Source organism: Elephas maximus, chromosome X (genome assembly GCF_024166365.1).
Source record: "Elephas maximus indicus isolate mEleMax1 chromosome X, mEleMax1 primary haplotype, whole genome shotgun sequence".
NCBI classification, from domain to species: Eukaryota; Metazoa; Chordata; class Mammalia; order Proboscidea; family Elephantidae; genus Elephas; species Elephas maximus.
The window spans coordinates 136,258,613-136,286,334 of record NC_064846.1 but is presented as its reverse complement, the minus strand read 5'-3'; the positions used below and the strand labels follow the sequence as shown (position 1 = coordinate 136,286,334).

The 27,722-nt window shown below is 42.3% G+C and overlaps 1 protein-coding gene across 1 annotated transcript in view; it reads left to right on the top strand.

The window, feature by feature from the left end:
- Positions 1–27,722, top strand: part of TSPAN7 (tetraspanin 7) — a 128,614-nt gene that overhangs the window by 87,204 nt on the left and 13,688 nt on the right. The window contains exons 2-5 of the mRNA XM_049871740.1: positions 16,609–16,797; positions 21,252–21,326; positions 23,504–23,599; positions 25,041–25,196. Coding sequence (XP_049727697.1) covers positions 16,609–16,797; positions 21,252–21,326; positions 23,504–23,599; positions 25,041–25,196 — 516 coding nt within the window. The remainder of the gene's footprint in view (positions 1–16,608; positions 16,798–21,251; positions 21,327–23,503; positions 23,600–25,040; positions 25,197–27,722) is intronic.

Sequence of the window (27,722 nt, the reverse complement as noted above, 5' to 3'; positions counted from 1 at the left end):
GCATAATGATGTGTGATTTATATGCTGTAGTTATATTCATTCATGTGGAGTGGAAAGTCCCCAGTCTTTAAAAATTGTCTTAAGGTGATAGAATTTAGAGCTTTACTTTTTACCTCTGAGAGAGAGAGAGCGCGAGCAAGCACGCATGCAATCAAGTAGCTTCATTGCTTTCATCTTTTACTTCTGGGATAGTTGTGTCTTCAGGTTGCCAGAGATTTGTAGCCGTTGGAGAGCAGGTTGTCTTAGTTCATGGTCCTTCGCTGAGATCAGTGCTGAAATCCTCTTTGGTCCACTTAGAGCAGTGCTGATGTGTATCATCAAGGTAACTCAACCTGAAAGCCACCTGACCTGCAGTAAGAATTAGGGCCACTCTGGGGGAGAAGATAGATATTGAAGTTTGGATTGGGCTGGACTAGCTATAGATGTTCTCCTAAGTACGCTCAGCAAGAAATACATACGTTTTAAAAATTATGCTTACTACTCTGTTCCAACACAGAAATTTCTACTGGTCGGTTTTGCTAGATAGAGTCCTTCAGTTAAGCTCTGTCAATTATTCCCTTACTTGGATTAAAGGAAGTGGACACATGAAGTTAATACCTAAACCATCATAGTAAATCTGTCCTGAGGTTTGCAGAAATATATTTTTATCTGTGGTACAGAATTTTATGGCACAAAAAATTATGTTTTACACTATTAATTTCTAGAAGGTACTAAACATTCAGAAGATAATCATTTATTATGTACTATGTGCAGCACGGAAACCCTGGTAGCATAGTGGTTAATAGCTATGGCTGTTAAACAAAAGGTTGGCAGTTCGATTCCACTAGGCGCTCCTTGGAAACCGTATGGGGCAGTTACATTCTGACCTATAGGGTCGCTATGAATCGGAATTGACTCGATGGCAATGGGTTTGGGTTTGGAATGTGTAGTGCATCATACTGTGTGCTACTGGAGATAACAAAGCACAGTGATTCAATCCCTAACCTTAATTGGTTGCACGCTATCAAGATGATGAGATGGATGCTCGTGAAGTTTCAAGACAGATTGAAACCACAATCTGCAGAGTGACATGATTGTGGCAGTACAGTATTTTACCTTTTGTTTTTCAGTCTTTGTTCTTATGGTTCGATTACTGAAAACCCCGAGATGTTGCCTGTTAGGTACGGATGAAGTGCTGCTGCCAGTCATGGCAGATTGTCAACTCTGATTCCTGTACATTTGGATGATATTGTAAATAAACTAACTCATTGTTCAGAGCTGTTTACAGTTTGGTGAATGAGATTGGGCACAAGTCAGGTACACAGAATAAAATGAATCACACCAAGTGACTAGGAGAACTATTTTATAGAAGTTCCCAGCACGGTATAATCAAAAGATTTGGCCTATGAGTCAGAGCTTTAGTTCTGTCTTGGCCACTTACAGACTGTGGGACTTGAGGTCACACTTAATTTTCTCTGAGCCTGCTTCTTCATCTTGCAAGTGGGTATGCTGATTGTGTGGGCCTCCTGGAGTTAGAGTTAACGTTAAATGGAATTTTATGAAAAGTACGTTATAAACTGCAAAGATGATAGTTGAATTTTGTTTGTTGCATAAAATCCAAGAGCTATTTTCTTCTTCCTTCTGTCTCTAAGGATTACATAGTAACATTTCTTCATGCATTCTTTTTTGGCATGTATTTTAAGGTCCTCTCTCAAAACATACCCCACTCAAGATAAAAATAATTTCAGTTCCTCAAAAAGTTAAACAAAACTACCATATGACCCAGCACTTTCAGTCCTAGGTATATACCCCAAAGATCTAAAAGCAGCAACAAGAACAGACAGAAGTACGCAAATGTTCGCAGTAGCACTATTCACAGTAGCCAAAAGGTGGAAGCAACCTAAGTGTCCATCGAGGGATGAATGGATAAACAAAATGTGGTGTATATTTGCAATAGAATACTACTCAGTCATAAAGAGAAATGAAGTCCTATCCGTGCTTACAGCATGGATGAACCTCGAAAATCTTATGCTCAGTGAAATTAGTCAATCGCAAGAGGACAAATATTGTATGATCTCACTTATATGAAATAATAGGAATAGGCGTATGTATAGAGATCAGAGTTCATTAGTGGTTCCCAGAGGCGGCGGGATGGAGGGGGCAATGAGGGAGCCATTGTTTAGGAAGCAGCGAATGTTTATGGTGATAGGAAATTTGGCAACAGATACTGGTGATGGTTGTACAACATGATTAATATATTTGGTATTACTAAAGTGTACACCTATAAGTTTTTGAGTTGGCAAATATTGTGCTATATATATTTTTATGACAATTTTAAAAATAAATAAAAGAGGAGGGAGGAAAAAAAATTCCCACCCCATGCCCCTTCCTGTCAGTCCCTACACTTCCATGGACAGTCACTCTTGTGATTTCTACCACCATAGGTTCGTTTAGGCATTTGTATTTTAACGTGTCTTAACAATTAACAGGTGCTCACATTTTGTTATTACTGCTATATAAGCAGGGTCCCTGATGCAATCCGAAACTTGAGTGTTTTCTTTTTTTTTTTTAATTTACTTTTAAATTATATATATATATATAAATGCCCCATAGCATTTTGGAAGATGTTTGTTTTCTGTGTGCTTGGTCTTCGGGCTCCTACTCTCCAAATGAATGTTAGCAGATTTTGACATAGTGTGACATCTCTTCCTATACTGAATTGCCCATATGTGCCCATTTCTCTCCTAACAGCCAAGCTCTCATCCTTGTGGTAGTGGAGTCCCTGCCTCAGTAGTGGTAGTCACTCAGCTGAGCTTGCAAGTCAGAAGAGGGATAATATTTAACCAGGTGTGGTGACAAGGATCAGTGTAGGCATGAGGATGTCCAAAGGATCCCACCAACTCCTTTGGGTAATTTAAGAGACATCTACTTTGAATGGCCCTTAGAGTATAGTGAGTTCCTCAACAAGCCAGTTACTTCAGGATAGTGTTTTCATTTATTCAAGGTCACTTGGCATCATTCCTCACCTATGGTCAAAGCTCTGAGTCACATTTTGGGGAGGGGGTAAAGGAAGGCTCTATCCTTCTGGGAGTTGCCAGTGCTGCACCCTCCTCTGAGTCACCCTGGTTAGGCAACCCCAGGGCTTCCTTTTGTGCACTGGGTCTGGCTACTCAAGTGGGGTTTCCCCAGAACCCCTTCTGGGTGAAGGGTTGTACTGCTGACAGGCTTTCTCAGGAGCCAGTGACTTCATCTTGCACCTGAATCTTCTGGTGCTGCACGGATTGCAGTGTTTTAAGTGAGGCTGAACAAGTAGACTGCTTCGTGGTTGCTACCCTTCATTTCAGGAATACAGGATGGCCGAGCCTCTCAGTGACAGGCGTGTTAGTCATTTAAAAATAAATGAATTAGCGACCATGCCTGCAGACTTTTGTTCAGTTGCGCCAGCCAAATTCTCAGGGTTGTTTCGGGGACAGATGAGTGCCAGGAGGGACAGACGACACTGGCTTCTGAGCTTTTCTTTAAAAAGAGGTAGGAGTAAAGGATTAGTGAGAAAGAACCTTCTCCAGGGCAACCAATTTAAGAGGATGCTAAGGGAAGGCAGTGATTGAGAGTTCCTGTCCTGCCACTTAGTGGTGATGACCTTGGGCAAGTTCCAAAATTAGGTGGATTGAGTCAGATAAAGCTATTAAAATACTTAGCACAGTGCCCAGGACATAGTAAGCATCTGGTTGTACATTTTTAAAAAGAGAGAGAAATATTGCAGGTATAAGCACTGTTCAGTCTCTTGGCTCCCAGCCATCAATTACAGACCTCACAGAGTTACAGGATGTTAGAGCTTCGAATTATGTTTCCATTAGTGGTGATGGATTAGATCGAACCATTCCCATGCTTTTTCACATAGTCCCCCTTGTGGCCAAAGCAGGCATTTATGAAGTAGTGTGCTGGATTTGAAGTGAATTGACCAAAGAACAAGTTGGCAGTATGAACCCATCAATGAATGGCTCTGTGGGAGAAAAGACCTTGGCGATCTTCTCCCCTGAAGATTACAGCATAGGAAACTGTATGGGAGCAATTCTACTCTGTCATACAGGGTCGCCAAGAGTCAGAATCAACATGAGAGCACACAACAACCACTATGGGCAGGTGTTTGTCTTGGCCCTGGAGGAACATCAATGAATAAAACACACAAAAAATCCTGCCCTCATGGAGCTGCCATTCATTTGGCAAGAGAGACAGTAAGCAAGTAGTGTTTAAAGGTGCTAAGTGCATTGGAGAAAAACCAAGCAGAGACTTGAAAAGATGAGAGATCTTGGAAGTCCAGGCGGAGGAAGAAAGAGTGCTCAGTCACCTAGAGAGAAGGATGTCAGCAGTGTTTGAGGAGCAAAGAAGCCTGCGAGGTTGGAGCCCAGGAAGCCAGGGGAGAGCTGCTGGAGAGCAGATCAGAAGAGCCAGTGAGGAGGCAGGTCAAGTAGGGTGTTACAGGCCAGAGTAAGAACTTCAGCTTTCCCTCCAAGAGGTGGAACATCGTAGAAGGGTTTTGAGCAAAGGAGTGATACCATTGGAGTTAGGTTTGAACAAGATCAATCTGGCTGCTGGGTTGAGAACATGAAGGCAAGGGCGGAGGCAGGGAGAGATGGTAGCTTAGACTAGGGTGGTAGTGGTAGAGATGAAGTGTCCTCTTTGTGCTTTGATGAAATTACTTTTTTTTTTCTTGGGGGTGTGGTGCCAAGAACATGTGTTAGTTAAAAAAAAAAGTCACAATACTCTGTCAGTATTAGACATCTGAATTTCACCTGCACACCTTATTTGCTGTCAGTATCCACGTGTGTATGCAGTGTGGATATATGAATGTTGAGAAGGAAGTTAATTAAATCACTAATGGAAGGACCCTCCCCACCCCCCATCCCACCTCAGGAGAAAGTTAGAGCCATTGAAAGGAGAACAGCAACTCACTATTTATGTGAGAATTTTGTTATTGAATACTGCATACATGTTTCCTTCCACATGTTTTTCCTCGTTTTACAGCAGGTCCTCTTCTGACACTATGCTTTATTAGCTCAAATTTCAACTAAAAAACAAAACAGTTGCTTGAGTCAGAATAGACTCGTGGTAACCCTATGTGTGTCAGAATAGAACTGTGCTCCATAGGGTTTTCAATGGCCAGTTTTTTGGAAGTAGATCACCAGGCTTTTCTTCTGAGGAACCTCTGGGTGGACTCGAACCTCCAGCCTTTTGGTTAGCAGCAGAGCGTGTTAACCATTTGTACCACTCAGGGACTGAAACCCAACAAAAAAAGGAGGCCTGAATTTCCCCATGCCACTCCACCCAACCCCTCCCATCCCGTCTGTGCACAGCCAGGTAGAGCACAAGGCTTAAGTGATCTCTTCACCATCTGAGCTCTAGCTTCTTCCTATTTACCTTGCACGTGTATACGTAATATATATGTATATATGTAGGACTATGGTTTTGGTTTTGATATTTTGAAGGTGATAATCCTGTATAGAAATTATTGAAACAAAATTCTCCCTTTTGAAAATCATCACTTAGATCCAAATGAAACTCCAGAAAAGCTTGATCTGTGCAATGACATTAGAAGAGAAACATGTGTGGCTTAGTCACAGATTGGCATTTAGGCTCACATTTGTGGAACAGTTGTCAGGACTAGTTCATCCAGGTTTATTCGCATCCAGTAATTCCTGAGGACCCAGTCATTGTAAGGGCACTGAATTTGAAGAAGACATTATCCCTAAGCTCCATTATGTATTTATTGAGCTTACCACTACGCGCTCAAGAGGTGCGTTTCCTAGAGACATGACTGGCTTTCAAAGGAAGAATTGGGGCTCACAGAGAAGCAGTGATTCTGCTTAGATGGGTATTAGGACAGAATGTTTGAATGATGTATTATCTTGGAAAATTAGGCACAGGATGTGCCTCAAGCTTTAGTGGATACAAAGGAGGTAGAGAACTTTATCCCCTCCCACAAGGCTCTTAAAATGTTGATGCGTACACAATTAACAATACACGAGAGGAATGTGTGGTCAGCAGAAACTTTCTGTCAACATGCATTAACAATATAGTTAGAGCTCTTTTTTATAAGCATATACTTACGTGATTTTTGGGGGGGTATCTGTTGTTATTAGTGTGGAACTCGATACATTTTTTTTCATAGTGCTGGTCCAGGCCTAGGTCACCTGAGAAATGGAAGTAAGGGAAGTAGTGTCTCCCCACAGTCCTTCCTTCAATGCTGGTCGCTGCCTGCTTACCACACTAAGGCACTCCCCTGTCCTCAGCAAGTGTTAACTGCTACCAGATTTTAAACACAAGTGAGGTCAAACTTTGAGATTTCGTGAAGGGGTGTGGCATCGAGGGAATCTCCCAAACTTTAAGCTGCTGTCACTTTAGCCACTACAGCTGGTCCCGATTTCTAAGTACTTAAATCTCCTTGTAAGTGGCTTTGCTGACCCCAATTCCTAATGGGCATTCACCTATATGACATCTTTTTAATGTATCTAGGTCATTGGTGGAACCAGAAGTATGATGAACCAGACAGTCTTAACCTCTGCATTGCCTATTCTTCTCCTTCTCATGTTCTTGGAGACTCGAAATTGGAGTAAAACTCTTCCCATTAGTAGCAGTCAAAAACCTAAAACATTTTCAAGGAGACCTCAATAATACTTATATATAAAAAGTAACGCCAAGAGGCCCAGGATAAGCTGCCCTTAAAATTCTTTCCTGGAACATTTCTCATTGTGCTGACAAATGTGAAGTTCTTTTTTTTTGCTTCTAGGACCTTTCTTAGGGATTTGTTTTGTTTTTAATTTTTTTTTTTATTGTGCTTTAGGTGAAGGTTCACAGAGCAAATTAGTTTCTCATTAAACAATTAATATACATATTGTTTTCTGACATTGTTTGCCAACCCTGTGACATGTCAACACTTTCCCCTTCTCGACCTTGGATTCCCTATTTCCATTTGTCCAGCTTTCCTGTCCCCTCCCGCCTCCTCGACCTTGCCCCTGGGCTGGTGTTCCCATTTGGTCTCAAATACATGGTTGAATTATTGTTTGTTTTATGGGCCTGTCTAATCTTTGGCTTTCTGGTGAACCTCAGGAGTGACTTCAGTACAAAGTTAAAAGCATGTATGAGGGGCCATAGTCTTGGGGTTTCTCCAGGCTGTCAGTAAGCCTGGCCTTTTTTTTTTTTTTTTTCGTGAGTTAGAATTTTGTTCTATGTTTTTCTCCAGCTCTGTCTGGGACCCTCTAATGTGATGCCTGTCAGAGCAGTCAGTGGTGGTAGCTGGGCACCATCTAGTTGTGGACTCAGTCTGGTGGAGTCTGTGGTAGATGTGGTCCATTAGTCCTTTGAACTAATCTTTCCTCTGTATCTTTAGTTTTCTTCATTCTCCCTTGCTCCATATGGGGTGGGACCAGTGGAGTATTGTAGTTGGCCGCTTGCAAGCTATTAAGACCCCAGATGCTACTCACCAAAGTAGGATGTAGAACATTTCCTTTATGAACCTGTGTTATGCCAGTTGTGCTAGATGTGTCCCCCAAGACCATGGGGGGATTTGTTTTCTACCAGAGCTGGGGCCCAAAGTCCTGGGTCTACTCTGGGTAATACGAAGGAAATGAGAAACTAATTCAGGGCTGCCTGTTTTTTCTCATTTCCCAATGGGATATACAGTCCCTAATAACATACCCAGAACATTCCTATAACCCTATTCATTGAATGATGGAATTAAGTATATAGTGGAGCTGCTTGGGCCTCATTCGAGGGGGTTTAGTTATTCAAGTAGTAAAAGTCTCTGTTAATAAAGTGGTCTTTCTTATGACTTTAGCAGCTGTGCAGCCCTAATTTTCTGTGACAGGCCTATTTCAAATATTTCTACCATGTTCAGGCCCTTTTTTTAATTCACAAAATATCATCACCATGTTGATCAATTTTTACCATTTCATTAGGAGTCTCCTATCAGCCACCTGTCCTAGCCACCCCCCAGCCAGACTTCCCCAGGACGGAGTACAGAGCCCAACCAGTGTAAGCCCTTAGTGAGTGCGATTGACCAGTGAGGTCTGCACACTAGCTAACAGTTGAGCTAGACCTTGGCCCCTCTAAGAGCCAGTGGGCAATTGAAATAAACACACAGAACTCCAGCGCTGGAAGGGCTGCTGTAGATATCACTGGGGTCAGTCCTGTCATTTTACAGATGACAGACTAAGGCGCATATATGCAGCGTGACTGGTACAAGCTGGTGGTTGCCTCTTGAAGACAATGGGGAGAAGGAAGCATTGTTTACTGGACTGAGGGCATGCCAGGAGCCATTCCTTTGAAATGAGCAGTTGCTTCACCTCAGAGGTGAAGAAGAGCCAGTGATGAGCCCACAGCCAGAGCTGCAATTCCTGTTCAAGGCCTTTTTCTTATTTTTAAAACATCTGTGATGTGTTAGACAGTTTGTATATATACGGTCACTGATAAAATCCAAATAGAAGCTAGAGTTCATGACAAAATTGCTCTAGGCTCATAACCTAGCTCCTGAAACTTGAATTCTATGAATTGTTTATAGGATTAAAGTAATATTTTAAATATAAAATATAATCCTAACAGGCTTTACTGGACTTGTAAGTAATTAAATAGTACCCTGTGTCTGCCGATTGGTGTACCTGGAGTCAGTAGACTGTGCTGGTATTTTGTTTGCCATAAGTCTTTAGAGGATAAAAAAGTCTCAGTCTTCCATGACTCCTACTTCTCCTATTGTCTGCCACCTTCGTAGACATGTTCACCCTGTCCTGCTTTTCCTCACTATTCCCTGCCTCACCTTCCAATGTTCTCTTTTCATTAATGGTAGTCTTCCTCCAGCCTTAGCCCTCAGTCTTTCCACCCTCCTCTGTTTCTGTTCCTGAGGCACATTTTTTTCCTCAGCTGTCACTTCTGGCCTCAGCCCTCCAATCCCACACCCACATTTGCCTTTGGAACATGTTACCTGTGTGGCCTTTGGTCACCTCAAACCCAACAGAAAACAGGGCCTGGAGTAGATAGTCTCTGGATTTGCTATTGGTTCTCAAATTCAGTTTTTCTAAATCAGCATTTAAAATCAGCCTACTTCTCCCCTCCATCTTCTCAACTTTCCTATTCCTTTTTGATGATACCACTAATCTCTCAGCCATTTAATATATGTTCTCTTTATATATTACACACACATATACACAGACACAATAGCGATGGGGCAAAAGGATTGAACTGACCGAAATACTTGCCTAGAAAGAAACAGCTCAAAGCATGTCTTATTCCTATTAGGATAATAGTGTTGTCTTCATATAGAAAGTAAAGCTTGTTATTATGCCAATGAGTTTGTGAATTTTGGGATGTCCGTGTAAAAACTACAAATGCGTGACCTGCTGGGCATTCTTTCCCTCTCTTTTCAGGAGCCTCTTGTTACCTTGAAAAGCTGGCGGAACAGTCGGCTTCTATGCCAGAAATGAGCTAGCTTTCCTACCTCCACCGCTGACAGTCAGTCTCAAGGAGAAGCTCATAAACTTCCTTTTGCTTATTTGCCCAAAGGCACATCTATAAATACATTTCAGAGTGAATACGTATGTCAAGTTTAAGATTCAGATTTGATGTATCAGAATGTTAGCGCTGGGGAGTATTCGAAGTCAGGCTTTTCAGCCTTTTGATCTTATTGAAGAGTTAACTGAGGCCCAGAAAGGTTAGGTGATCTACCCAAAGTCACACAGCTAATTAGTGACAAAACTGCAACTGAAGCCCTGGGCTTCTAACTCCTAGCCCAGAGCTCTTCCATTCGCCCACCTAAATATACTGGGTCTCCCTTCAGCTACGCATCTGGAACATGCATATGTCATCTGACAGACTCCAATAAATTCTTGTTCTTAGTCTATTTTAAAACACTAAATAGACACACAAATAATTTGTAATAAAATCTTAAGCTGTAAGTGTGACCGATTGACACTATGACTTCCTTAAGTTTAAAGAGAAGACCGTAAGATTATAGAAGCTGTTGGTTTCTTTGTTTTTCTGGTTCCTTTATCTACCTCTACAAAATCAGGTCTGAACAGTATGTAAAGACTCTTCTTTCTCTGCTGTCCCCTAAGTACACAGGCTCATGTAAGAATCTAACTTCTGAGAAATCTGTATTTTAATTATTGATGATGCGTATTGAACTTCTGTATCATGGATTTTTCCTAAGTTATAGAGCAATCTGGAGTGGGGAAAGAATGTTTCACAATACTGCTGTATGTAGTCCTTCAGAGTGAATTAACCTGTCACCCTCTGGACTGATTGAATTGTAACTTTCACCTAAAATGGTACCTGGCCAAGATTTTTGCATACGATTTCTTTTGGCCGGTTTTTCAATACTGTGCTTTCTATGCCACCTGGCTTCTTAGGAAGGGTTCTCTTCTAGATAGCTTGTGTCTCTATAACTCAATTTTCTATTGTCATTTTTCTTTAATTGCATGATATTCTAAATATGAACTTGTGCCATCATTAGGATAATGCACATATGTTCCTGTAAGAGACGGGGCTCACAGAACCATCTACAGTGAAACCTGCGAGAGCCAGAACGCGACGGGACTGCCTTGTTTTTCCGGGTCTCACAAGTTTTCTGCCTTTGACAGGGTGCGGTCTTACCACTTTTTCTGTCTCTCCTTTTAGCGAAATATATTTTGCAGGTTTTACTGTATTATGGGTTTTTTTTATGGTTTTTGTGAGGGAACATATGGACCTTACCCTCTCAGATCCAAACCTGGTGCAGTTTTTCGTGGGACACAAGAGGAACCATAGCAGTTTAATTAGGTCTGTGGTCTACATGCAGAGAAGCCTCAAGGAACGTGCCTCTGGACATGTGAGGAAAATGGAAGGTCCTATTGCTCTGCTCTTCTCTGAGGGTCCAGATCCTGTGAGGATGGTAGAGAGAGTTCCCAGCATTAGCTGGGATGACCTGGTAGGAGCAAGGGGGATCATATTTCTTTACTACCTGCTCCCCGAATATCCACTTTAGGATGAAAATGAACCTCAGCAAATCCAGAGCATTTTGAGCACCCCTTGGTATATTGCCAAACTTATCTGTAGTTTTTTTTGGTGTAATTTTAAAGTAATATGTACTGTATCACACAAGAGCTTTTCTGGTTCCGATCTAACTTTTCAGATGTTTTGGTTATGGTTTTATTCAGCCTCATCACCAAGCTTCAGTTAATAGTAAGCAAAGGTCATGTGCTTTCCCTACATTCTGTGGTGTCTTGTAAGCATACAGAAGACGTCGAGCTGCCTCAGGATGTTGGGAGTAGGCAAGAGGCGGAAAGCCTCAGCCTGACCACTCCCGATAGAGAGCTGGCCTGCCCTCCTGACTTTGGGTCGATTGCAGCATGTCAGGTGGTGGCAGCACCTTCACCAGGCCACTCTTGTGGTTTATCTGTGGTCTCTGATCTGTCTCCCCAAAACAGCATCTGCTGCTTGCGAATCAGTTCTTCCGAGAAACATGCAAAACTGCCCTGATAAAGCTAAAGTACGTCATTGATTTAGAAATTTGAAGTCTCTGAGGAGCTCAGATAGAAAATTGCTTTGGTGAGCTCTGAACTCATCGTGCCCAAAAGCAGAAGACCAGTGTCAAAAAAACTTGTCCCTCAGTTTTCACTTTACATTTTTCGAACGTTCGAGAAATGGATCCCCTATGCAAAGGTATGTGTATGGGTGAGTGTGTCGACAGGAACCAAGAAGAATATCATGTAGATTGATTGATTAAATGACTTTCGTTTTTGACTTGTCTTTGTATGTTTTTTAGCCTTGATAAAGAAGCATTTTCATATTAGGAAAAATGTAAGACAGTGCTAGCTTATTATGTTTTATTGATCTTTAGCCCTTTGCTTGTAGGTTTTTTCCTTTGAATGCCTGATAGTCTCTTCTAACACCCACCCCAAGTCCACCATCACTACCACCACCAAATTTGGTTTTGCTTACCTGAGGGCACACTGCTGCTCAACCCTTTTCTCCTGAGTCTATTTAATCTTTACTTGCTTCTTGGTATTGTTGGTTGTTGTAGAGTCCAACTTACTTGTCTTTAGTGTTGCTCTTTCCTCAGATTACTGACCCCTTGAAAGGTCAGATTGGTGTTCTTACCATTTCTGGTGATTCTTCAAAGGGGTTCAGAGGGAATGGCAGGTAGATGGCCAACATGAAACTTTTCTCCATTTCTTAAGCCTGCAACTGGCTGCTTATTCATTCATTTGGTGGACACGTACTGGACATCGACTCTGTGCAAGGTGCACAGCTCCTGTCCTCAAGGGGCTCACGGTCCCAGATGCGCGTAGGAAGGACATAGGGTACAGCATGACCAAGGTGTACTATGGAGTTAGTTCTGATTAAGGAGGCTGGGAGGAGTGGGTACCATGTACCCTAAGAACTTAGGTTGTAGACTGGAAGGACAGGACTCCTAGGTAAGAACCATCATGAGCAAAGGTTGAGAAAAGCAATGAAGTAGGGGAACAATACAGAAAACAGCTCTGTTTTCCTGGTGCTGTGTAGAGTGCATGAAGTGTAGTGAGGGAGACAAGACTGAAGAGGCGGGCTGTGGTGTGTGCAGAAGGCCTTGCACACATGGAGTTCGGCTACCAAATACAGGCCCATCAGGAATGTTTGAGTATGAGACTTGCAGTATTAAAGGTCTGTCTTCTCCAGATTATTCTTAGATTCTCAGCGTGTAGTGCTGGAGGGGACCTGTCAAACTCAGGCCTCACATCATTCAAGACGAGAATGAATTTGTGACTGAATGTTTTAGTTAAGGTCAGGATGTTGGGTGGCGGTTCTCTCATGCGATATGGCACCCACAATATTGTGACATTTGTGCACACTGACATGTTAAAAGAGGCACCACCGAGGTCCACAAAAATAGTCTGTTTACCAAAAAAACGGAATATTTGTATAAACTGTATGAACATTTTAACACGTTGGTATTGTAGGTTTTCTACTCTACATGAGGAAATGTTTCATACAGAAAGCAATGGTTGCGTTAGTATGTTTTTTTGAAAAGCATAAAAATATTCTTAATACTCTTTGCCTTAAAATTAGGATTTATGTTAACTTTGACATCCTGCATATAATATTTATTACGGTAGTAACTGAGCTGCATGACATCATTGGTCACAGAAATGTAACATCTGACGCTTATACTTGATCAGTAATATATGTTTTCACTAAAATAGTTGCATGTCAATAATGACTGGGAAAATCAGTAGATAGAATGCAGCTGCTTAGTCAATGTCTGAAGTGTTTCTGCATCTCTGAAGGCACAACAATGACTAGTTTAACTGAATTTTTGGTCTTGTTCAATACATTTATATTGTGATATTTACAACTTTAGGCAGATGAGAATAGAGTGGGAAGTATGGGGGAAAGTTTCTCTTTGGTTCCATTTTAAGTTACTTCACAGGGTCGCTCTCAGTCACAATTGACTCAGTGGCATAGGTTTTGGTTTTTTGGTTTCACAGTATTTAGCTGCTATAGATAGATGTTTTAGAAGTGTTTGGCACTTAATGGTTTCTATTTTTATAAAATAGAGGTGGCGGTGGTGATTGTTAGGTGCCATCAAGTTGATTTTGACTTAACTGCCCCATAGGGTTTTCCAGGCTGCAGTCTTTTTTTGTGTGTGTGTGTGATTGTGCTTTAGATAAAGGTTTATAGAGCAAATTAGTTTCTCATTAAACAATTAATACACATATTGTTTTGCTACATTGGTTGCCAACCCCATGAAATGTCAACACTCTCTCTCCCCTTCTGGACCTTGGGTTCCCCATTACCAGTTTTCCTGTCCCCTCCTGTCTTTTCGTCTTTGCCCCTGGGTTCATGTGCCCATTAAGTTTTTTTTTTTTTTATGGGCCTAATATTTGGCTGAAGGGTGAACCTCAGGAGTGACTTCAGTACTGAATTAAAAGGGTGTTCAGGGGCCATACTTTCAGGGTTTCTCTAGTCTCTGACAGACCAGTAAGTCTGGCCTTTTTGTTTGTTTATTTTTTTAATGAGAATTTTGTTTTACATTTTTCTCCAGCTCTGTCCAAGACCCTGTATTGTGATCCCTGTCAGAGCAGCCAGTGGAGGTAGCCGGGTGGTAGCTGGACACCATCTAGTTGTACTGGACTTAGTCTGGTGGAGGCCGTGGTAGTTGTGGCTCGTTAGTCTTTTGACTAATCTTTCCCTTGTATCTTTAGTTTTCTTCATTCTCCTTTCCTCCCAAAGGGGTGAGACCAGTGGAGTATCTTCAGTGGTCGCTCACAAGCTTTAAAGACCCTGGACACTACTGGAAAGTAGGACATAGAACATTTTCTTTATAAACTGTGTTATGTCAGTAGAGCTAGATGTCTCCCAAGACCATGATCCCCATAGGCTGCAATCTTTATGGGAGCAGATTGCCAGGTCTGGGTGAGTTAGAACCACCAATCTTTCGGTTAGCAGCTGAGAGCAGAACCTATAAGGCCCAAAGCAATGCCTTTTTTTTTTTTTTTTTTTTTTGGTCAGTGAACACAGAGCATTGACTCTGTGTCTGGCACTGTGCTGAACATTGAATGATAAAAGATACTTCAGGCACTACTTTTTTTATAGATTGTGTTCAACGTGTTCTTACTCGAAAGTTAATTCTTTAGATTCTAGTGGATAAGAAACCTTTTATATTTCCTTTTGAAGTATGCAGAAGAGGCTGTTCAAGAAAGATACTTTTTATGATTACCACCAGGTGTCAGCAGAGGACGTGGAACACTTGGCAAAGGCAATGTCTGTGTTCTTGGTTTTCTAGCTTGTTAAAGCCATCCCCATTGGAACTTTTAAAAGGCAACAGACCTCTTCTGGGCCACCTTCTCCTAAATCTTAGTGTCAAACACTTTCTCCTCAAGAGTATATCACAATTATTTACCCTTGCCTTATAAAAGTGGCACTAGTTCCTTGATTTTTTTTTTTTCTGATTTAAAGCTTTTAATTCTGTCTTTCACACAGTGGTTCTACAGAGTAGAGGTGTTATTAGAGGGGACATTAGGGGTGTATCACTGAGCTCATGTATTCACTGAACACTTCTCCCACCAGTAAGTGAGACCACCTTCAGTGGCTATGAGAAAAGATGTAGGGTCCATTTCTCTTCTCACACAGAGAAATAATCTGATAGTGGAACTTGATAGCGCCAGACTAGAAAGAAATTTTCAGAGAGTAAAGGAGAGAGGCCTAGAAGACTTCAATGACTCAGCTGTTTGGCTTGTTATATAGCACGTACTTGGTGGTGTTCACTTACATATGCTAAGGAACAGTGTGTTGATTGACAGGGAACCTTGTTGAGGTGGGTATGGATTTGTATCATGCTTGTTTTCACCACTTTCTCATCTTGCTTCCTCACTTGAGTAGGCAAACTGGACAGGGATCAGAGGTGTCTAGTGTGGGGCATTGGGCAATAACGTTAGGTAAAACTGAACTCACTTGAGTAGGCAGGCTGGACAGGAATCTGAGGTATTTAGTATAGGGCATTGGGCAATAAGGTTGGGTAAAACTGAAGAAGCACTCCCTCTGGTACCCAGGCTTCTTTCAGGCCTCCAATGGTGTCAGAAAAGGTGACACTTTAGCAGGCTGCCGGTTTGGATGAGTTGCTAAGCTATTGGTAAACTGGAGGAGAGACTGGCTGGGGAGATGGTTAGAGACACAAAACCAGCCAACCATTGTCTCCAGCAGCTGAAGTTGCTGGGGTGTGTGGCCTGCAGGGGTGGACAGTAAGGCATAGCCTGTGGCACTGGGGGTCTACCCCCTGACATGAGGACCTAACTGACACAAGGTTCTAGAGTTTAGACATTCCTTTGAACCAGGCAGCAGGATTTGACAAATCGCATTACAGCTAATTCCAGGACTATTCAAATTCTTTTGTTTTATACTAAGTATTGTAAATGAGGAAACCCTGGTGATGTAGTGGTTAAGTGCAGCGGCTACTAACCAGAAGGTTGGCAGTTCGAATCCACCAGGTGCTCCTTGGAAACTCTATGGGGCAATTCTACTCTGTCCTATACGGTTGCTGTGAGTTGGAATCGACTTGACAGCGGTGGGTTTGGTTTTTGGGTCTTATTGTAAATGAGACAGCACCTCCATAGGGATTCAGAAATATATTGAGTATTTTATTTTTGTTGAGCTTTTTGTGATAATAGTCAAAGAAGATCACCTTGTTCCACGAAACATCATTTACAGGGCGTTCTCAAAACACGCAGCATATACACATGTCGTCAAAGAGGGTGACTGACAGTCTTTCTGAGGCTGCGCTAAGGTGAGTGTTGGAGAAGCAGCTGGGAGAAGGTTGTCTGTCGGATGTGTCTTAGGATGTACTTTTTAAGCCGCTTTAAAAAAAAAGTTCTTTATTATTTGCTTGACTTCCAATTGACAGAGTAATCGCGGATTGTGTAGATCTAATTGTACAATATCAAAATGTCTTTACTCTGTGATGGTTTTAGTTAAAGATGTCTGACATTTCCTGCTGCTTCAGGGAATCCTGCAGCAAGTGCCAGCTTGCTCATAGGAACTTGAGTCTTCTGAGCCGGGCTACACTGCTCTGTGTTGATTCTCGCCTCTCCCAGCAATGGTTTCACACTCTTCCCTTCCCACTTTCAGATCACTGGGGTGATCCTGCTGGCTGTTGGAGTCTGGGGCAAACTCACCCTGGGCACCTATATCTCCCTCATTGCCGAGAACTCCACCAATGCTCCTTATGTGCTCATTGGAACTGGCACCACTATCGTCGTTTTTGGCCTGTTTGGATGTTTTGCAACTTGCCGCGGCAGCCCATGGATGCTGAAACTGGTATGTCACAACATAAGAGTTGCTTTTTCAGTTACTTTTGTACTTTAATATAAATCACATGAAGGTGAAGTGGCTCTTCCTGAGGCCACAGACAAGACCTTAATATTTCTTGACTCTAATTTTAGTCCAGACTCTTACTTAATCCACCCTTTAATCCCTCAGAGGGAAAAACAACTGCAAACCCAGCCTGGCATGATAAATCTAGTTCAGTCCTGGTCCCTTGAGGTGTAGATGCTGACAAAACAGTGGCCAGCCATTCCAGTAGGCCATTTATATCCTCATGGCAAGTTGTCCTGTTCTGGTTTTGACCTGTGTCTTAACAAATCTCCTCAAGCATGTGATACGCGGCTGGTGAGCAAGGCAGCATCCTGAACATAAACAGCCTTTCAGCTCCAAGTTCTAGTTAGAGAAATTCCCTCTGTCTCCTTGAGCCTGACCATGCTTGGATGCATGCTCTTCTCTAAATGCCATGTGCGTTGGGCTAAGCTAGGGCTTCCCTGCTGAGAGGGTCGATGCAGTGTCAAGTAATTGACTACCAGAACCAGTGCTGGGTGCCTTTACTCTAATTGGACAGAGAAAGCAGTGATGTTTCCCAAAGGATAAGGGCAGACTTTGTTGAGATGCTGTTACTATGATTCTTAACTTTTCAGTAGACCAGTTGCTTAATTCTCTACGTACTGCCCATGTTCTTCATTCATGAGAAATGACGTTGAAGGATTTTATAGATAAACGTTGGCAAGGGCCTCTTCTCCAAAGAAAATTTTCTTTGAAAGGATTTATTTCAGATATTCTCATTCTGAGGAAAGGAGAAGCAGAGGTTCCATCAGCACCAACAATGTGGCAACACCACTAATACCTGGTGACAGATCTAGATTTGAGGACAATCCACACCAAAGGAACCACCGTCCAAACAAACTCTTTGTGGCAGCTTCATGAAAGTGGTACCTGATTTGGCCAAATTCTGTCCTGTTTATGCCTGGACCACCACTGATTCTTCTGGGTTGGTGGGAAATCCGTAGTGAGGCCACATTGAGGGACTTATGCTGCTGTCACCTGGTACTCTATCCTAGCACCCTGAGTCCACCTTCTAGTACTTCTCAGAGCACTAAGGTTTCTTTTGATCCAGTGTCATGATCCTGAATCCTGGATGCATGATTAAATCACTTGGGCAACTATTTAAAAACACCCTTTCCAGGGTCCCACTTCTGATGCATTGAACCAGAATTTTTGGTAGTGGGTTGTCACATTTTGTAAAAGCTCCCCCAGGGGATTCTTTTGTACAGTCAGTGTTGAGAACCTGTTGTTTGCAGTAAGAGTAGCAAGCGGAGCATTAATTTCAGAGCCATAAAAAAGAAATATTGCTAAAAACATAAAACAACTACTTGTCCCAAACAAGAAGGGAAGAAACCTGGTCTTGAGACCAGATTCTGACACTAAACCATTGTAAATCTTTAATGGCAAGGACATAACGTCTTTGGGCCTTTGCCCACAATTATGAAAAGAAAACAGTGGACTGAATCACCAAGGCTTCTAACGGTAAATTTGTCTGGGGCGGGCAGAACTGCCCCGTGGCTGAATATAAGGTCATAAATAGGATGTGTGTGTATATGATGGAAAAGATATTTCTGAGCTTTTCTGGAGGTGGTTTCACATCACATAGCCATTTTCTGCTCCTAATACTTGGGAGGTCACTGGCAGGGGAGCCTTTTGGGGAGTAGAGAAATCTTTTGCATGTTTTGTCTTTTGAGACTATCATTTAGGTCCTTTTATGTGCTAGATGCTATACTTGGTACATAATTACATTTTATTTCTTACTCACCATCCATCATCAGTGAGGTGTAGATCATATTTTCCCGTTATGTGATGGAGACTTGGAGGTTAAATAACCTGCCGAAGTTCACCCAGCTAATGAGTGGACAGCTGGAATTTGAACCCATATCTCATTATTATCAGCATAAACAGTATGCCAGCCGCTTTTTATGCCTCTGAACCTCAGAGGTGTAAGGCATTATTCCAGTTCTAATGCATTTTTTTTAATGCATTTAGCATCAAGGTGGGTCCCTTTTGAAATGTATGTAGCTCAGCAGACCAGAGTTTGAGCCTCATTGTTGTGTAGGTTGAGTATTCTATTAGGTGATGCTTCGTAGATGTGTTAGTTTTGTAAACTTTTGTCCTTTTTCCCCTTTATTTCTGTGAAATAAGGCTTGCAGGCATAATTTATGGTTTTCCTGTGTGATAGTTAGGGAGCCCTGGTGGGTTCATTCAGGTTTTCTGCATCAAATTTGGAAAACCTGAGGTTCCCCCTGTAACCTAATGGAAAGACACCCACAGTAAATTACTTATCTAGCTCTCATTGGTATATTGTCATACCACAGATTGGTGGTGCCAGAGTACTGCTTGCCTCATTTGTGGCTTGTATTACCAGATCATATTTCTCAAAATCCATATTACCAAACAAAATTTAAACCAACTCAGTAAGGATGCAGTCCAATACTGAAAACACATGCCATCAAAAAATTAAGGAGAAAAAAATGTAGTAATGAAAGGAATATACTGGTATTCTATTTCCAAGTCAGGACTGTTTCTACTACAATGTTTTCATTTGGGAAAAAACAAAACGAAAATATAACCCCTACTATCTGTATTTAGTACAAGCTTAAACTCTTCCCAGTAGCCTTTTGGCCAAGGCCTTCTGAAAGTGAAGTGGCTGCTCTTTGGAAGCTCCTAGAGGCAAGGAATCCCAGAGACAGAGCTGCTGCTCTGGCTGATGAGAACGAAAGTCACTTGGCTAACAGTCTAGAATGTCACAGTCCTCCTTTAACTGCATTAATCTCAAAACAACTGCAAATAACTATTTCTGATTTATGGAGGCCCAGAGAGGCCTCAAACCTAGGAGAACTTCTGACAGTAGATTCATATGTCCTTTCTCCCACCTCCCTGCTGACAGTAACTTTCCTGCACGAGTTTCTGGTGGAGTCTAGGCCTGGTGTGCGCCTCTCCCTAGAGAGTAGAGTGTGAGTCTCATTGCATTTTATCCAACAGTGAAAGAGAAGTTGTGTACATGGGGCAATCTGCTGATAACTGTGTGTTGGATATTTCAGTGGCTGTGCTTTAAGTGTTTTTAGAGAATTTTATTAATATTTAGAAAGAAATTGGCATTTTAAGCCAATATTTCCTCCTCTTAATATATGTGCCACTAGCTGAGAAAAATAATTTATGATCTTCTGCACATATGTATACTTTACATGACATGTGTACACTTTACAGGTAAGTAAAAGAAAAAAAAATGTGGCCATGTATTTAATTCTACAGCATAATTCAGGGCCATTCCAAACCTTTGGAACCATTGTATTTTATTCTGAGATGAAAAGCATATTTAATATGTGTGCCTTGTTATAAGGAATCGATTTCCTTTCCCTTTATCTGCCTTTCAGAGTCACGAAAATGGAAACCCTAATGTCTCATACATACCTTGTAATATTCCTGAACTTAGGCTCAGACATGCACAAAATCCACTTGGAAAATACAGGATACATCAAACGAGCAAGAAGCACTAAGGAATTTTAGATACTCGCAGCACTGTTAATCAGTAGGGTAATGTATTTGCCCTTTTAAAGATGGTAAACTCCATGTAGTGTCCAGAACAGGAGAGGTCAGTAGCCCATCTGGATGGTGCTGTCAGGTATTGTATTCAGGAATGACCATCATACTGCACAGGAATATCCTCCTGTGCACATTCTGGTCTTTCAGCCAGTATAGGAGGGATACAATTCCAAACAAAGAGGTTTTGAAGCCATTTCATATGAGATGGGGTTGAGGAAACTGAAGGGGTTTACCCAAATGAAGAGAAGCAGCAGGTGCACAGCATGGCTGTGTTCACACATTGAAAACAGAACCAACGCGAATGTCAAAGTTACAAGTAGGCAGAGAGGTACACTTGTGGCGAAGGAGAAGGAAGTCTTCCTAACAATTGGAACAGTTTAAAACTGGACTGGGCAACAGGTGGGTGAGTAGAGAGAGTGGACACACAGATGCTAGAAGACCATCATGAGAAAAGTAGTAAGAAGGACTCCTAGACAGGAAGGAACTGTGTCCTGTGACCTCCAGAGTACTTTGTAGTTCAAAGATTGTAATATTAAAGAGAGGGGATACCTTAGTTGATGTGAAAGACCCTTCCAGGTTTCTCAGGGTTGAGTCTAGTTATCAGGCAGGCACAGTGCCAGTCTCTCGAGCTCTCCTCAGGATGTGCACCCCAAAAAGCTTATGCATATTAGACAGATGCACTGCTATACTTAGGCTCTTTTGGGGAAATCTGGAGAAAAGTGTTGTCTGCATTTTCTCTAGGGAGTATGAGGGTTTGTCTAATCCCCCCTGACAAGAAGTAACCTGCCCTGAAGAAGCACTTTTCCTAATGCTGACATATCTGACTTTGTCCTCGTCCACTTGATTTTCAGTATGCCATGTTTTTGTCCCTGGTGTTCCTGGCTGAGCTTGTAGCTGGCATTTCAGGATTTGTGTTTCGTCATGAGGTGAGTATACACAAAATGGAGAGCTCAGTTAAAGGGTCTTTAGAGGAGGATTTTTGAAAACTTTTGAAGTGTATTTTGAGCTGAAATTCCAATAAAAATGCTCAATGCAGGAATTTTGCCAAACTTGAAACCTTGGTTGTTGATCTTCATTTCTGTTTCTCTATATACCTATTGCATAAAATGACTCTCCATCCTGTTTTAAAGCGGTGACCTTCCACATATAGGTCAAATACCCCTAAGAACCAATGCCGTTGAGTCGATTCCGACTCATAGTGACCCCATAGGACAGAGGAGAACCACCCCATAGGGTTTCCAAGGAGTGGCTAGTGGATTCGAACTGCTCATCTTTTGGTTACCAGCCGAGCTCTTAACCACTGCACTGCCAGGGCTCCATAGGTCAAATACTCCTTTTTAAAAGAGCTGCTTGAGCAATGCACACGTATGTATTTATATAACTGAAGATTCCTGAGACTCCAAAGCCAAGGCAAATGAATCGTCGTGCTGCCTTGTATTGTGGATCCATTATTGTTCCCCCTAAATAGCAGGAAAGCCAGAAATAGGATACACATGTGTTATAAAAGAGGTGAAGATAGCAAGATATAGGTGGGAAACACTGAGGTGTAGAGTGTTGTCGTGGCTCTTGAAAGTCTGGCATCATCTATCTAGTCCCAGGCCTTGGTGTTGTGCTTGGCCACAAGTTAAATTCCTAGCAAGTTTGCCTTATGTGCTTTCTGCTCCTTTCTCTGTTGCCTTGGTTTTCCCCTTCACTGGAGGCAGTATCTCAGGTGCCACCAAAACTGACTTCCAGAACCTATTTCATATGGGTGCTGCAGGTGGAGTTAAAGCCTTCATACCTATCCACAGGTGAGGCAGAACCTGCTAAAGTCACAGCACGGACATCCGTATAGGTGCTTCCAGTGTACCATGAACTCTGGGAGCATCCTGGCTTGCTCCCATCTGAGCCCTTGCTCACTTTCCTTCTATGTGCTCCAGGAACTGTGTTCCATGTAGGAGTTTTGCTCTTAATGGTCTAGGGTGTGGAAATCCTCATTTGCCTAACCTCTTTTCATCTGAAACACTTAGGGGTGCGGTGGGTGGGTGTTGTGAGACCACTCTTTGAGGACCTGTACTGGTCTTGAGTGCAGCTAAACAGTCAAGACAGTAGGTTACACTTAGCACTGTTTTACTCGGAAGGATATAGTAAAGGAAGCATAGCTTGCCTGTAGGGCAGCAGGAGCAGGCTTGTGTTTCTTTAGTAGGAGTCCTCAGAGTGGTCTGGGGCCTATTCTGTGTACACTTCAGACAACTCAGGTCTATGTAAGAGACAACTCAGGTGCAAGGAAATGAGACCACACAGGTGGGTGTAATGGCCACTTGGCTTAGAAGCTTCACGTAAATAGTATCTCTTGTGACTGTCCATTAGCATGGCTTCTAGTATACCAGCAAGGAACATGCTTAGTTGTGAGAGTCAACATACTTAGCCCTAAGTGTCCTACCGGGTAGTTACTGTCATTTGTAGCCCTCCCAGTCCAGAAGCATTTGACCTGTCCAGGGGTCAGCTTTACTATAACAATGTTGCCTGGGAACAGAGCTTGAAAGTTAACCCAAGGTCAAGTGTTCAGAGGAGAAAGGATTTTGTTAGCTCTTTATTATCATGAAAAATCCTTGTCCTCTAGCCTTTTTTTCCTTTCTTTTTGGCCTTAGTAAGGACAAGTGAAAATTGGTTTTACCTCACTCCTGTGTGGTAGAATAGGGGTAAGTTACTGGTCGGATCATCAGGTCTTCCTACCCCCGAATGGTTTGTCCTTTATCATTCTTCTTAGTAAAAATAGAAGTTATAGAAAGAAAGACAGATGTTAATCAATTTAAAGAAATAACTAGACAACTCAGGCTGAGGTTTGGCAGCTCACCAACACAGCCCTTTCAGAAACCAACTAAGCACTTCAGTGGGTCATTCAACAAGCCAGGTTTCCATTGGGAAGGAGGTAAAGGGAACCATTTTTTAAATTTCCTGAGCTGAATTTAGCTCTTTTGTCTCAGAAAATGAGGCGTTCCCTCCCTGGCCTATAGTTATTCCAACACATTCAGAAGATGCTATTTTGGGGTCCACACTGGTATGAGTCTGAGTCAGTTGGGCTGCAGTGGACTGGAACCACATTCCTCCTTGTCTTCTGTAGATCAAGGACACCTTCCTGAGGACTTACACAGATGCCATGCAGAATTACAATGGGAATGATGAGCGGAGCCGGGCAGTGGATCATGTGCAGCGCAGCGTAAGTTCCAGGGCAGGAGATTGGGGTGGGAATGGCCTGTGAGGTGTGGGTTTAGGCTTTTTGTCTGCTGGTAATGTTAGGCCAGGGACATTTGCTTTTGATTCCTATTCTCCAACTCTTCATCCCGTTCCATTTCCAAGGATTGACATCCAGTACTTGCCCAGGCTCCAGTTATCTAGGTAATTAGCGTCAAGAAGAACCATACCCTCCAGTGTACTTTTCATCAGCAAGGGCTGTGAGCATCCAACAGAAAGCAAGTTTGCCCTTAAGATCTGAACTCTTAGAAAGGAGTTAGGCGTTGAGTGTATGACAGCCTTGCTTAGGGCTGGCTCCCAAAGCCCGGCTTTCTGGAAGTGGTGTCTTTGGGCTAGGTAGAGAGCTCTGGTGACCTGCGTTCACTGGCTTAAGTAGTGTAAGTATGGGTGGAGAGGGGACACAGCAGGGAACTGAGGATCTGTCAGGTATGTGAATGTCCTAAGCTGCCTGGCGCTTGCAGAGGATATGAAGGAAATAGATGTTTCCTTTCTGGAGGCGCTCATGGTGGCAGGTGCTGGTTGCTCAAGCCTGACTGCCCATCAGGATCGCCTGGGAGTTCCTGACTTTGCTTTTTTACTTCAGAAGCAGTATATTTATTTTGTTGGTAATTTATTTTGGTAACATTTCAAACTGATACAAAGAGTTTCAAGGTTAGTATAAGCAACTCCTGTATACCTTTTACCCAGAATGACCAATTGATTATATTTTTGCCCCATTTGCTTTAATATTCTATATATCAGGGGTCAGCAAACCTTTTCTGTAAATGACCAAATAGTAAGTATTTTAGGTGTTGAGGACCATCTGGTCTCTGCTGCAGTCACTCAGCTCTGCCATTGTAGCAAGAAAGCAACCACAGACAATACATAAATAGATGTGGTTGTGTCCCAATAAAACTTTATTTACAAAAACAGGCAGCAGATAGGCTGTAGTTTGCTGACACCTGCCTTGTCTCTATGTGTATCTCTTTTTTTCTGAACCATTTGTTTACTTATCATACAGATCCTGTGGGGAGTTTTTTAAAACCACACTTGCCTTGCCTGCCCCACCAACAATCCTGATACAGTTCATCTATGCACCTATATCTTTAACAGTACTTAACTCACACGTGTTTTTGATACCCAGCCAAGACTGAGAACCACTGCTTTGTGGAGGTGGTAAGCCCACATGTTATATAATCTAGAATGAAATTCCTTCTCTGAGCTCAACTGGGCATCACAATGAGCATAATTGTTAGTGGAGGGAGCTTCAGTTCATCTTTACTCACCAAAACTGTGCATGTTGCCGTAAGGATTTGGCCTGGGTTTCTCTCTTTAAAATTCAGGGCAATGAATGAGGCGACCACAGTGTCTTTGATCTGTCACTCTTTTTGCCACTCTTTGATTCTTTTTTTTCCCCCTGTTGATAGCTGAGCTGCTGTGGCGTGCAGAACTACACCAACTGGAGCACCAGCCCCTACTTCCCGGAGCATGGCATCCCCCCCAGTTGCTGCATGAACGAAACTGACTGTAATCCCCAGGATCTACACAATCTGACTGTGGCTGCCACCAAAGTTAACCAGAAGGTACCTGGCGGCCCTGCTGGGATCAGTGGTGAATGTTTGGGGGGAGCTTTTTCGTGTCTGTGAAATTATGACAGACAGATTAGAAATGATGGTCCAAGAAGAAGTCAAGAGTCTTCCTTTGTGATCCTTTATCACCTAGAGAGGCCCTTGAGGCTGTCCATTTCTGAAAGGGAAGCCTGTGACTTCGCTTAGGCTTGCATTCCTCTCCCTCAGCAAGAATCTACCAGGCATTATGAAGGTTTAGCAAGTGGTTCCTGTTAACCCTGTTGCTTATGTCAGACAGGGAGTGTTGGTTTTCTTCTTTCTGGGTGTCTTTCTGCTGTTTAGTATGTGTTCTAAACATGAAATTATTCACAGCTGGATGCCAGTCTTTAGCCAGAAGAAAAAAGTTGATAGCATCTGCTTCTGCTAGGAGGGTGGCCTTGATTTTAGGGAGTTCATTGCTATAGGAAACGAAATAAGCACTCACTATTAACCAAAAGACCAGCAATTCGAACCCAGTAGCCGCTCTGTGGAGAAAAGACCTGGCTATCTGCTTTGGTAAAGATTACAGCCTAGAAAACCCTGTGGGGCAGTTCTACTCTGTCACATGGGTCAGAACTGATTCAACAGCATAAAACAGCAACAAGTTCAACCCACTACAGCATGCTGACTCCCAAAAACCTTGGAGAAAAAGATGGTTAAAAGAAATTTTAAAGTTAGTAGATAGTGGAAATGAGGGAGATGAAATTTCAGTAGATAGAAAACAAGAAAACCAATTCTACATTCCCCTTTAGAGAGAACACAGTAAAGACGCGATACAACAGTTGTGAAAGGCCATCTACATTCATAAACTTTTAGAGAAATGCCAGATATAAACTATGTTTTGTTAAAACAAAAATGAGGAAAAACCTATTGAGCTTACCTTTGATTATGCAGCTGTGGGACAAATGTTCTTTTCTTACTAACAAAGTCATGATGATGGTGAAGTTTACCTTCCATTGCATCGCACTATGTGTTTTATTAGTAATGATACCACAGGTTCTTGTAGAGAAGATCTTTCATTAGGACCTGAAAGCAAGTTTGAAGGCATATCCCATAGTGTACCTAATCAATTATTTCCAGGAAGAAAGATGGGATAGCATTTTTTTCATTTCATTGATAAACTATAAACCAAACTCACCCTCTGCCTTCCCTCCCCTCAATGCTATGTTACATTTCCCCGGGCACCTCAAATACCGGGGAAAGGTGCTTAACACGTCTCTCACTTCCCTTATCCTCTCCCACCTTGAGAAAACTGAGTTTCATAAAACATCCTCATTTAACGTCCACATGAACACTGAGACAAATTATGTCTCCTGTCTGAGTCTCAGACACCTCATGTATAAAAGATGGGTTACGAGGATGGGGTAGAGCTAGTAACAGTAGATGTTCATAAAGGTTCGTCCCCTTACTATCGTCTTCCTCACCCAGGAGGCTTACCTACTGCCACATTCAAGCTACCGGTAGATGGACTCATCCCTGTAAATCTTTTGATGTCTTGAATCCTATACTCTGATAGCACAGAAAGATGACTCTTGGCTCTTACCTGGCAGCCTGAGAAACCTACCTTAACAGCTAACTGGGAGAGAGCAGCGGGGAGGTGTGATCAGTTAAACAGAATATTTATTGTTTTGTTTTGGGGGCAGTTATCATTTTGGTTTTGCTAGCAAGATGATGAAGCATCTGCAAGTTCAGTTGGCTATTAGCATTGTCCGAGCCCCTACTCCATAGGAATTCCTTGAAATTTTGTAAGAGCAGGGCATCCTGGTTGGCAGCTACCAAGATACCTCTTCACAGAACCTGTCTGGGGTTAGCTGTTTCCTCCTAGTATCAAGAATCTGCCACTTGAAGGTGTTTTCCACTGGTGACTGTGTTGATTTAGACATGCCAAGAGGGTGAGCAAATCACCTGTTCTGTTTCTGGACATTTGCTAGGATGCTCAGCAGGTCTCCGTAAATGTATATTGCATGGTTCCAGACAATCGGGCTTTTGTTTTAGGAAATTAAAGAAGTCATGGCCAAATAAGATCTAGATTTAGTAGAGAATTTAAGGTTGAGTGCAAACATGGCCTGTCGTTGTAGTGTCAGAGCAGTTCTTGCAGTCTACAGACCTATGCTGCTACCAGGAAAACTGGCTTTTGGGTCTTTGTGGTGAATTATAGAGAAAAATCTGGAGATGGAAAGCAGTGATTTCAACGTTAGTTTTGTATTGTTTAAAACATCAACAAAGGCAAAATCATGTTTACCTTCTCATTTTAAGTTATCCAGTTACAGATAAGATTCATTAATTTATTTTATTTGGGGGGAAAAAAACTAGTGAGAATAAACAACTAGGACAGAGCCTGAGAGTGCATTTCTAACACATCCCCCAGTGATACTGATGCTGCTCACCCAAGAACCACCCTTTGAAGAGCAAGGTTTAGGGAGAACCATTCTGCCAAAAACTCACCAATGCCAGACAGTTACGTCATTTTCTGGTTTCTCTTCTTGGAATGGGCTTATCAAA